At 38.1% G+C, this 12,756-nt stretch overlaps 1 protein-coding gene across 2 annotated transcripts in view; it reads left to right on the top strand.

The window, feature by feature from the left end:
• Positions 1-10,590: 10,590 nt before the first annotated feature.
• LOC121375097 (microtubule-associated serine/threonine-protein kinase 2-like) overlaps positions 10,591-12,756 on the top strand; it is a 170,075-nt gene continuing 167,909 nt past the window's right edge. For both annotated transcript variants that reach the window (XM_041502334.1, XM_041502333.1), the window contains exon 1: positions 10,591-12,578. In XM_041502334.1, the coding sequence (XP_041358268.1) occupies positions 11,497-12,578 (1,082 nt within the window). In that variant the 5' untranslated portion in view covers positions 10,591-11,496. The remainder of the gene's footprint in view (positions 12,579-12,756) is intronic.

Raw genomic sequence — 12,756 nt, 5'->3', positions numbered from 1 at the left:
TCTACGACTTGTTCACTTTATAGAATTATTTAGTTAGACCAGGGTCCTTGGTTATGAGGTATTGGGATACTTTTTTGCTGGCAGTATTTCTGCCAGAAAGAAATTTTTGGGTATGGCACTATGGAATTGAATGCAACCACAGTCAACAAGGGGTATGGGGGGCCTCCCCCAGAACGAAAATGGGTTACGGGTTAAGAAAATCATACAGTAATGATAAAGAGTAATTAATTTTCTCAAAAGGTTAACTTTAAAAAAATTAATCTACAAAAAATTTGGGTATGGTGCCATACCCATTTTACCCTCAGCAAGAAACCCTGGCTGGCATTAAATGACAATATTGCTGGTGCAAATCTTCAAATCAAGAGTTCTGTCTGTGAACCAGTACACCAATAAACTGGTAATTGCCTTTATGATTACACCAAGGTACACATAAAAGGTACACGTATGTGGCTAACCGAAAGGAGAAGCCCACGTTGTGGCAGCAGTTTTTTCTTCTCCAATGCCTATGTTGTCACATCTACCATCATAAGAGTACGGGCTCCCAGGTTTTGGCCCTAATTGTACGAAAATGCCCAAAACTGGATAACAATATTTATTCATAGTAGCATTACTGCCAAACAGCTATATAGGGTTGTAAACGAATCCCTAAGCATATTTTACTGTATTACAACTAAAATTGTGGGTAGAATGATGCAACTACATGGTCTAATTGTTTGAGGACAGCTGATTTTGCTCTAATATCTCCATCGTTTTTGCAAGGCAGGATTTAGCTCATTCGGTTAAGTGCTCGCTTGAGATGCTTGCGTCGCAGGAACGAGCCACCTCAGTGGATCCATTCAAATGATTGTTGTTGTTTTTTTCCTTGTTCCAGCTAGTGCACCACGACTGAACAAAGGCCATGGTGTGTGCTTTCCTGTCTGTGGGAAAGTGCATATAAAAGATCCCTTTCTGCATTAGGAAAAATGTAGCAGGTTTTCTCTGACGACTATGTGTCCAATTTACCAAATGTTTGACATCCAATAACCAATGATTAATTAATCAATGTTCTCTAGTGGTGTCGTTAAACAAAAACTTCTTCCATCGTTTTTGCCTGAATTGGAGGATTTTCTCCAGCACTAGTGGGGCTGTTGCTCTGCTCCCACCCAACCCCTATGTCTTGTACGCTTATGTTTACACATGCAGAACAATATAACTTTTTAAATCTGAATGTCAGACAAACACACTTTAATACTGGTACGTTATGATCACTTTGGTGGTTCAGTTCGTGTCAAAAATAGAACTTTTATGTCTGATTATTGAGTTCTTACTTTTCAGAAAATAACCATCTCTCTACAACCTTATTCAATCACTAAAACATTGGTAGTTCATTCTGCCTTTTAATATGAGGATCTGTCATGACCTCCCGTGCATTGGCGTACGGGCTCTCATTTTTGTAGGGGGAGAGGGTGATGTTTGCCAGAATTAAACGAAAATGCCCAAATCTGGATAAGAACGTACATTTATTCATATTATCATTGCTGCAAGGGGTTGCAAACGAACCACTATGCTTTTTTTAAACATGGATTACAATTAATATTGTTGGTAGAATGATGGAAATACATGATGAAAAGGTTTCAGACCAATTTATATCACCCGACAAGTCGTCCAATAGTTGATGGATGGACTCTGAAAGTCCTAGAAACTTGGCTTTGCTAAGTCACCCCTTGAACCATGCCCAACGCTCGCTCCTTTTGTTCTTATCTGAGTCGTGGTATTCTTAATGTGACGATGAATATGACACCATTACGTGACTTTTATGTGTCCAGTGTATGTATGTGTGGTACCGTGCATTACATTGTGACAAAACTATTATTGATGTTGGTGCAAAAAACTGTGGATATAGAAAGCACAGCAATAAATAACATGAAGGCGTACATACAATTTAAAGTTGTCACGTTGTAACACCTGGAACACCATGCTTCAGTAATTTTACCACAGATTGTACTTTCTGCTGAGCATTTCAGTCTTATTGCCCATAGTATTATTCATAATCATGTGCTATTTGCAAAGATAAAATAAATGTTGAAGCTGTACAGTGTTTCCAAGCAGGAAATGGACCACCCACCATGTTTACAGACCCAATCTGTAATATTTAGGGTGTTTTGGAGTGTTTAATTTGTACAGGATAAAATGAGTCGAGTGAAATGCTGAAGAACCCTTGCAAACGCCTGAACTTAAAAGGAGCCAATTTTTAACACCTTAACAAAACCTGTAAGAAGAACATTTCAGTTGTGTATTTTATTAAATACTAAACTACAGGTCGTTAAAGATACATGTTTTGTTGACTAGGACTAACACTTATTAACAGCATAGGCGTACGGGCTCCCAATTTTGTAGGGTGGGGGAGGGGCAGGCTGATTTTTGCCCAAATTAAACAAAATTAGTGCCCGAATCTGAATTGCAACATTTATTCATATTAGCATTACTGCCAAACAGCTATATAGGGTTGCAAATGAATTGCCACGCATTTTTACATGTATTACAACTATAATATTATGGGTAGAATGATGAAAATACATGGTAAAACGTGTTCATACCAGCTCATTTTGCTCGAATTTCTCTATTGTTTTTGCCCGAATTTGAGGATTTTTTTCCAGGACTAGGGGCAGTCCCACACACACACATAAGTCTTGTACACTTATATACTGAAACACAATGAAAACGAAAAAACAACTTTTCATTGCAAATAACGACAAACTATTAATAAATTAATGGATAATGTAATATGACATTAATGACTGGTATGCATGAGATACATTCACGTGGAAACATGGCCAGTTATCATCAGTAATCGAGTTGCATTCGTAATCGAAAAGTTCACCCCCTCCCCCATCAAGGTCAGTATCTGGTGTGTCCATCATTAGCCCGTGAGCATGCGTGAAGACGACGGGGAAAGGATTGGCACAAACATCTCAAATAAGCCACAGGAATATTCCTCCACTCCTGCAACGCCTGTACAAGCTCAGTGGCGTTACGCAGTGGTGACTGCCGGTGGCGTTACGCAGTGGTGACTGCCGGTGACGTACACGACGTCCTAACTCATTCCACATGTGTTCAGTTGGGTTCAAATCCAGTGAAACGGCGGGCCAGTTCATAACGGCGATACCGGCTTGTTGCAGGAATGTCTGGGTAATTCTTGCAGTATGTGGACGAGCATTATCTTGTTGAAACAGAAGGGGACCTCCTGATCTTCGGTGACGGCGCAAAAGAACTGGTCTTAGAATAACGTCAACATAACGCTGGGCTGTACGGGCATCGTGGACAATGATGAGATCACTCCTGAAATCACAGTTGATTTTTCCCTATATCATCAGACAATCGCCGCCAAACCGATCACGTTCCCTCACACATCCGTCAGCGTACCGTTCATGGATTCTCTTGTACACACGTGCTCTTCCATCGGCAAAGGAGACGGAGAAACGGGACTCATCTGAAAAAACAATGCTCCGGTAAAAGGCTGGTGGATGATTACCATTCTGGAAAGCAAACTGTAGTCTCGCAGCACGATGTCGCGGTGTCATGATGTTACCGTTGTACGGGCGTCTGCATCTGAGTCCAGCCGTTCTGAGTCGACGGATGACCGTCATCGGATGGATAGGCCTTCCATGACGTCCTATCATGTTGCTTGCTGTCATCGTCGCAGTTCTGAACCGGTCACGGAGGTGGTGTCGTCGAATCTGCCGATCTTGGCGTGGGGTCGTAACGGGACGTTGACCAGGTCGAGGTCGATCACGGACACTCCCGGTCTGTTGATGACGTTCAACAAGTCGTCCAATAGTTGATGGATGGACTCTGAAAGTCCTAGAAACTTGGCTTTGCTAAGTAACCCCTTGAACCATGCCCAACGCTCGCTCCTTTTGTTCTTATCTGAGTTGTAGCATTCTTAATGTGACGAGGAATATGACACCATTACGTGACTTTTATGTGTCCACATACTGGCATTTCAAGTGCATTGCATGCAGCATGATTGAGCATGTAGTGAACGCATTTCACACCATTTTGTGTATTTCTGCTATTGTATGTGTAATGAGAACAAAACCAGGATTAAAACCCAGACAAACGTACCAATCAATGGCTTCCTCTCATAAATTGTTATTTTAAGTCCAATAAATATATTTTATATTTAGAAGCAATACAAATTGTCCATGCACAGCAAATGTGTGTTAAATTCTGGATCTTCCCTTGTTGAATATTTATATATACATTTTAAAAATATTTTAAGAAAGTTTCCAAATAAAATTTGAATAAAAAAATTAAAAAAACCCAACATGTAATTATTAAAATCGGGGCTCAAAATAGCTGCCTGTGAAAATAAAAAAGCTGTTAATTTTTTTAGCCCTAGCAGTGAAAATGAAATTCACCTGCAACGCACCCTACCAAAAGTGCTGGTAATTTTCAAGAGACAAATGCACCCACGATTATCTCTTCTTCTATAATTTAGGTCGCAATTCCGTTATATATCTTTTTTAATTCCATAATGCCGTAATTGTTCACACACTATCCTACACCCTTTCTTCATCCCATGCCATCCTGTGTTCAGCAAGTCGTATTTGTTTTTGGTAGGATAATTTCCTTTGGCCTGCTATTTACCCCCCCCCCCCAAAAAAAAAAAAAAAAAAAAAAAAAAACAACAACAACAAAAAAACAAAAAAACAAAAAAACCAACCAAACAAACAAACAAAAAAAAAAAAAAAAAAAACAGCAGCCCATATTTTACTTCTCATGTTGAACCCTGCAAAGCTGTTGATGTTAAAGTTTTGTTTTGTTTAAAGACACAACTAGAGCACACAGATCGATTTATTAAGCATCGGATATTGGATGTCAAACATTTGAGATACCAGTAGGTCCTAGTGGTGCACTGACTGACATCGATCCTAGACCGACTGCACGCTTTTTCACTGGGATACGTCGCACCCCTGTTGATGTCATTGACGTATTAATAACTTGTAGCGAGGTAGGGATGGATGGACATATATGCTCCCAATGGGATAGCATCCGAGGATCATAATTATCATTTTAAAAATATAATCGAACACAACAAACCAATAATAATGATAATAATAAACATATTTATTGTTAAGGGTGCAATTAAAAAAATATTAGAATTATCAATAATTATATCATAATTTCAAAATAAATAATTCACCTGTTTTCGTGTATAAAAACGCGAAGTAGGTCATCCTTATTGATATTAAGAATGCTAAAACGAGTCTAAAAACACCTTTCCCGCATTTTAAAAATAATAGTAAACAGTATAAATGTAATTATTTTTGTTCGGTTATTTTATTTAAACTGAAAAGGAAAACACAGGCAAATGCAAACAAAACGAAAATTTTACACCTTAATTGACAGTCATTCCAATTCACAATTGTCACATTGTGCACACACGTGGATCTTATTTCGCTTTTATTTTTTTATAACAATAAAAGCGAAATAAGATCCACGTGTGTGCACAATCTACCTGAGAAAAATAAAATCCATGTAGGCATCTTAGTCATGCATGATAATGAACATGTATGCATCTGCAGTATTGTGCCACTCAAGAAAACGATTCCGAAACTGATCATGAGATGGGTCATGTGTGATCGTTCATTTTCATAGTAATATTTTTAACAAGACAAAACAAAAAAGAATATCATTACCTGTATTCCCAAACCAAATAAACCAAAACAGTTTTTAAAAAATTGGAGGCCTTTAATATTGCCTAACTGTACATATAAACTAGCTTCAGGCTGTATTGCCAATAGAATAAAAACAGTGCTAGATAAAATAATTAGTAACGATCAAACTGGTTTCATTAAAGGTAGATATATTGGTGAAAACATTCGATTAATATATGATATCATGCACTACACGGACGTCCTCGATATACCAGGTCTCCTGCTTTTGGTAGATTTTGAAAAAGCTTTCGACTCTGTATCATGGGCATTTATTGAAAAATCATTAGACATTTTTAATTTCAAAGCCTCAATTAAAAACTGGATTAAAACTCTATATAATAATTCAATGTCGAGGGTGATTCTAAATGGCTTTCTGTCAGAGACATTTAAATTAGAAAGAGGATGTAGACAAGGTGATCCACTTTCTCCTTATATTTTTATTATTTGTGCTGAAATTCTAGCTATATTAATAAAAGATAACGAAAACATAAATGGAATAACAATAGATGGTGAACAATATTTAATATCCCAATACGCAGACGATACAACTTTTATATTGGATGGAACTCCTGGATCTCTGTTTAATACTTTAACAATATTAGAATATTATGCCACAGTATCTGGATTAAAAATAAATTATACAAAATCAAAAGCTATTTGGATAGGCAGTAAAAAAACTCAAAAGATGTTTATCACCATTCAAGATGGAAATTGGAATGGAATACAACAGAATTTAAGATGCTCGGAATAACGTTTACAGTACATTTACAATTAATTGTTAAAGCGAATTACCCCACAAAAATTAATGAAATTAAACTATTGATAAAACTATCGTCAATAAGGAAGTTAACTGTCTTAGGAAGAATAACCGTATTAAAAACACTAATACTACCTAAAATTACAAATTTACTAACTTCACTACCAAACCCATCCAAAAAAGAAGTTGACAATTTGAATAGATTATTTCATAAATTCATTTGGCAAAATAAACCCGATAAAATAAAACGAGTCTTATTAGCTCAAGAATTCAAAGATGGTGGATTACAAATGTTAAATATATACTCTTCAAAAAAAGAAACGCAAAAGGGTACAAATGGGTTATAACTCCGATTTTATGTTTCCTACCGGTTCATGCTTTGTGAATATAAGGTCATTGCATGTCCCAAACACATTCCCACGGTTACATTCGATAAAACGCAGCTACTGTACAATAAAGTTCCAAAATGTGAATATTCGCAAAAACGCAGCCACGTGCAAACCATGTCACCACTGCACGTGCGTTGTCTGCACGTGCAACATGAACACCGACAGTATAAAAGTGCAGGGTGTTCGCTTACCTGGCCTCTGTATCTGGCCGACAGTTGACAATCCAGGACATGCCACGTCTCAGTGAACCGCAGAGAAACAATGCCATCGGCCGACTAGACGCAGGCGAATCCAGAACGGCCGTTGCCAGGGCATTCCATGTGTCCCCAAGCACCATCTCCAGACTGTGGGACCGTTACCAGCAACATGGATCAACACGTGACCTCCCTAGATCCGGTCGACCACGGGTCACTACCCCCGGGCAGGACCGCTACATCCGGGTACGCCACCTTCGGGAACGATTGACTACTGCCACCTCCACAGCCGCAACAATACCAGGTTTGCGCAGGATATCCGACCAGACCGTACGGAACCGCCTACGTGAGGTAGGAATTCGTGCCAGACGTCCAGTTCGAGGTGTCATCTTAACACCACAACACCGTCGACTCCGACTGCAGTGGTGCCAGATTCATCGACAATGGCCTCAACTGCGATGGAGACAGGTGTGGTTCAGTGACGAGTCCCGATTTCTGCTCCGACGTCATGATGGAAGATGTCGCGTGTATAGGCGTCGTGGTGAACGTTATGCGGCAAACTGCGTGCAGGAAGTGGACAGATTCGGCGGGGGTAGTGTCATGGTGTGGGCAGCCATCTCACACACTGGCAGAACTGACCTGGTCCACGTGCAGGGCAACCTGAATGCACAGGGCTACATTGACCAGATCCTCCAGTCACACATCGTTCCAGTTATGGCCAACGCCAACGCAGTGTTCCAACATGACAACGCCAGGCCTCACACAGCACGTCTCACAACGGCTTTCCTACAGAACAACAACATTAATGTCCTTCCTTGGCCATCGATATCACCGGATTTGAACCCAATTGAGCATCTATGGGACGAGTTGGACCGACGGCTCCGACAGCGACAACCACAGCCCCAGACCCTGCCCGAGCTGGCAGCAGCCTTGCAGGCCGAGTGGGCCACCATCCCCCGGGACGTCATCCGTACTCTGGTTGCTTCAATGGGCAGGCGGTGCCAGGCAGTTGTCAACAAACGCGGAGGCCACACCCGGTATTGACTCCAGATGACCTTGACCTTGGTGGTGTGTCCTATCACTTACTCACAATGGACTAGAGTGAATTGTGAACAATCCTGCAACATTTGGTAATTATCGGACTCACCATTCAATAATTAAATCAATTCTCCAAATGTTACGACAATGTGGTTTTGCGTTTCTTCTTTTGAAGAGTATATATAATTTCATGATGGCTTTAAAAGCTTCATGGCTTAGGAGACTATTTTTAGGTAACCCAAAATGGATTAAACTGTTTGAATCTACTACTAACGTATCCAATAGAGACCTTGTAATAAATGGTGATTATTATTTGAATATAAAAAGAAATAAATTAAAAAACATGTTTTGGAAAGATGTCTTATACAGTTGGGAGTTAATTCAACAAAAACAAATTTTGGAAAAAATAGAAGACATTTTAAGCTCAAATATTTGGTACAACAGCAAATATAACAATAAATACAAAACCATTCTGTTATAAAAATTATTTAGAAAAGAGAATAATATTTATAAACGATCTACTTGATGAAGATGGAAATTTCTTTACATTTGAGAAATTAAAAAATATATATATAACGTAAATTCACACTTTTTAGAATATTCATCGCTTATAAACAGCATTAAGGCATTTATAAATAAAGCAGACAACGTTAGAAATGGCCACTTTACATTACTAACTAATCCTGTATTTCCGGTAAAATTTAATATTATTCTTAAAAGTCAAACAGGTAGGCCTATTAAAGACATGTATAAACTATTAAATCACGAAATTATTACACCAGCATCACAAATAAGATGTAGAAACCAAGGTTTTGCTTTTGACTCAAAAGAATGGGGAAACTATTATAGAGTGCCTTTTATAAGTCTCAAAGATACAACTTTGATATGGTTTCAATACAGAATTATACACCAGATACTAACAACTAATACTTTTTTTTACATAAAATTAAATACATAGATACCATTGAATGCACGTTCTGTGGCAGTTCACCAGAAACATTAACACATTTATTTTACTATTGTAATAAAGAGACTGATCTTTGGCATGCTGTTGTAAATTGGATTTTAAACAAAAAAGGAATTCGAATAAAATTAAATAAAACAATTATTTTATTTGAACAAATAGGCGATATAAAAGACATATTTATAAACTGGCTGTTAATAAACATTAAATATTATATATACAAGACAAAAATGGAAAAAAAAATGAAATAAATATAATAGCTGCTTAAAATTTTTTACAAAATAAATACGAAATAGAAAAATATATTCTTTTTTAAAAACTGTAAATATGAAGAGTATAATACAATCTGGGCACCATGAAACGACTCTTCAGTCAAGAAAGTAATTTGATGGAAGATAATAGAAACAATTATCAAGCGAGCGCTTGACGTGAATTTTGACATTATTACTTATCACTATAATTACCTACTATAACCTCTCTTTTTAACATTCTTTCTTTCTACACTTATATATTTATTTTATGTCCTCATTACATCAACCAGCCTATTTAAATATATTTCTATTAACTAGTCATTTATAATACTACTATCTACATATACATATGCATTAATATTAAATATATCACCATGTACATTATTTGTATAAATATTACTATTACTTTAATCAGCATACTACCACAAAGTGTATGTACTTCCAGCATTTAGCGTGTATAATCTAATTCATATTCTGTGAGGCGATGAATCAGGGCACCCCAACCCTGGCATCGTCAAAATGAGCTGGGGACAATAAAAAAAAAAAAAAAAAAAAAAAAAAAAAAATCTGGGACAATAGTGTAGCGTTTATGGGCTAAAAGTGAGGTCATGGGCAGTTTATAAATAGCGGGGTCAACGATCCACATCTACTGCGCCGAATCACCGGACATGCAAATCGTTTTGGATACAAGAGGGTGCCTATATTTATGCACCATTTTAAAATGTTTATTTACTACAGACATAAAACAGTTTGTGGTGTATTTCAAATTATGCACTGCTTCATTGGTGAGAGACACCATTTATTAAGTATTTCACAGTGTTCACATAGAAAATGGTCCTTGAATGCTTAGGTGCGCCGATACACCGGACAGCACTGTAACAGACCTCCCCTCCCCCAACAAACAACCTACAACAAACAACAACATAAAACAACCAAACAAAACAACAACAAATAAAAATAAAACTACAAAACATATCACACGCTCATTTGAACAATCGGGTAAATATATTTGTTTTTCATTAATGACGTCGCATGCAAAACAAGGGAACTCAATGTTATTGCCTTTTTCATGTGCTCGTCTTTTTTTTGACGCAATGCGGGCACATAAATGATAAAACGGGCTCATATGTAATCACTATTATTGATAAAGTTCTATTGAAATAATTTTTCTTGCGTTCGTTTTCCGCGCCTGCACCGCACCAAAAGTTGGCAAAAGACCTAGACGAGGATAATAATCAAGGGAGAGTAACTCGCACGACACCGGGAAATTACATTAGACCCAGAATTCCCTCCACGACTAAACAAAGTTGTGGTGTCCAGTCTGTTTAGTGAACGAAGTTGTCGAGTTCACTACAGAATAACGAAGAACTTGTATTAGACAGTTTGACAGTCTCGTTTAACCCACAACAATTCCGATCGGATTTACTGGTGTCCGTTTTGTGGGGATCGCTTAGCGCTCAATTAAAATCGTGATGTCCCGGACCGGAGGCACAACGATAGTGAAAATGGCCGTCACAACAAACCATCATAGTTGCAGTGCTTGTTTGGAACCTTGATTATTCGTATTTATTTTCGATTTTTTGTAAAAGACACAACCACAATGTAGATTGTGTTGTTAAATATAATTAATCAGAATTCCTTCTGGAAGTGGTAGACGTGTGAGAACTACATTTACGCGAAACATAATTGAGCTATAGGCCTACCCATCACGGATGACCATGCTGCGCCTTGAATCATGATTGATCGTGGTAGCAATGTTGTTGAGTCACAGCGTTGTATATCAAGTAATTAAACAGTTTTCTTTTGTCGGCTGTAGTAAACAAAGGTGAAGAATGCTACAATCTGGTGTTTTTATTCTTTTTCTTTATTTGAACCAGAATATAATGCTCTGCAGGTTATGCAGGTCATTATAATTATGGACCCACACTGGGCCAAGTTTTGATGTTGGCATTGATTTTGGTTAATACAGATTGTAAGAGATTCTGTGGGATAACAATTTGTCTGCGAATTTGTATTCACTTGTCTGATGGCATAGCTGATAGCCTGAGCAAGTGAACAATGTGTATATATATACCAAACACTGCTGAAAAATCATAACTGATTTAGTGTACAGATGTATATTCATGTATACAGTATGGAAAATTTATTACCAATTTGGTGATAGATAGTGTACATGTTGGTCATACCAACAAAATACTTTTGAAATGGCAAGTCCACGAAAGTCTCTGAGTGCTAAATTTCAACAAGCAGCTTTAAAGAAAGGAAGTTCTTCAAAGCATGGGAGAGTTTGTAGCACTGATAAGAAACATGATGATGAGGGTGGCATTCAGAAGCAAGATGCGTGTCCACGTTTGTCAACAGAGTCCAGAACTAAGAATAAGCAACTGGTTGACAAGCTGATCGTTGGCAATACTGAAATTAATATCTTGAGTTCAGTAGCGGTAAGTCCAGAAAGTGAATGTCCTCGAAGTCCTGGCGGTACTTTGCAAACCATATGTGAAGATAAAGGAGAGTTTAACTTTGATCAGACTAAAATCAGTAAGTCGACAATAACATTGCCAAGACCTGCGTCTGATTCAAATGTCCAGTTGAAAAAACAAGAAGCTGATCAGACTGCTAGGGAAGCTGAGCATAGCTTTAGCCTCGGTACCTTTGTGAGAGACGAACCAAAAGTGGAACTGTTTAAACCATTGACCACAAGATTACCGTTGCCTCGTAGTCCTCTAGCATGCTGCACGGACAATGAAAAACCAGTACGATTTTCCTTGAGTAATGAAGATATGTTTAAGAGACCTGATGACTATGACAAAGATTATTTGTCATCAACGCCTAAGAGTTCCGGATATCTTAAACCTTCGTGTATTCTGTTGAAGCACGGCTTGTCACGTGAGAATGCGTTCGATGATGTAGAAGACATGTCCTTGTCATCTTCAGAGTTTTCTCCAGGCAGCACATCAACCAGTCTGGACAAATATCGCTTGGATGACTTGAGTGATGATGGAAGCATGAGTGATGGACGTCTGAGGGAAAGTGCTGAATTCAGTGATGACACTCACGACTCTGTGATTCCAGAGCCGTCTTTCCCGATCAACAAGCAGTTGCATATTGTAACTTCTGTTGATCGTGCATTACATCCAAGACGTCGGAGTTCTGGCTCGTCCATCAGATCAGCTGGCAGGTCTTCAGAGAACCTTGATCATGTGGCATTTCTAGAATACATGAAGCGGCAACAGCTGTCGTCCTTTGTCCAGTACTTCCCGAATACGATGACGATGACGGAATTCAAGTGAGTTTAATAATTATTGTCTGGGGTTTTTAAAATATATATATATAAATATATATATATATATATATATATATATATATATATATATATATAGACACACACACACTGCTGCATGAGCACATGTACAGGTGTGACTTGGCCTTGTGTCAGTGTTCCGGGGCCAATTTTACAAAACACT

The sequence above is a fragment of the Gigantopelta aegis genome, chromosome 6 (assembly GCF_016097555.1).
Source record: "Gigantopelta aegis isolate Gae_Host chromosome 6, Gae_host_genome, whole genome shotgun sequence".
Lineage (NCBI taxonomy): Eukaryota > Metazoa > Mollusca > Gastropoda > Neomphalida > Peltospiridae > Gigantopelta > Gigantopelta aegis.
Note: the sequence above shows the minus strand (reverse complement) of the source record. Positions and strands in the feature narration are given on the sequence as shown.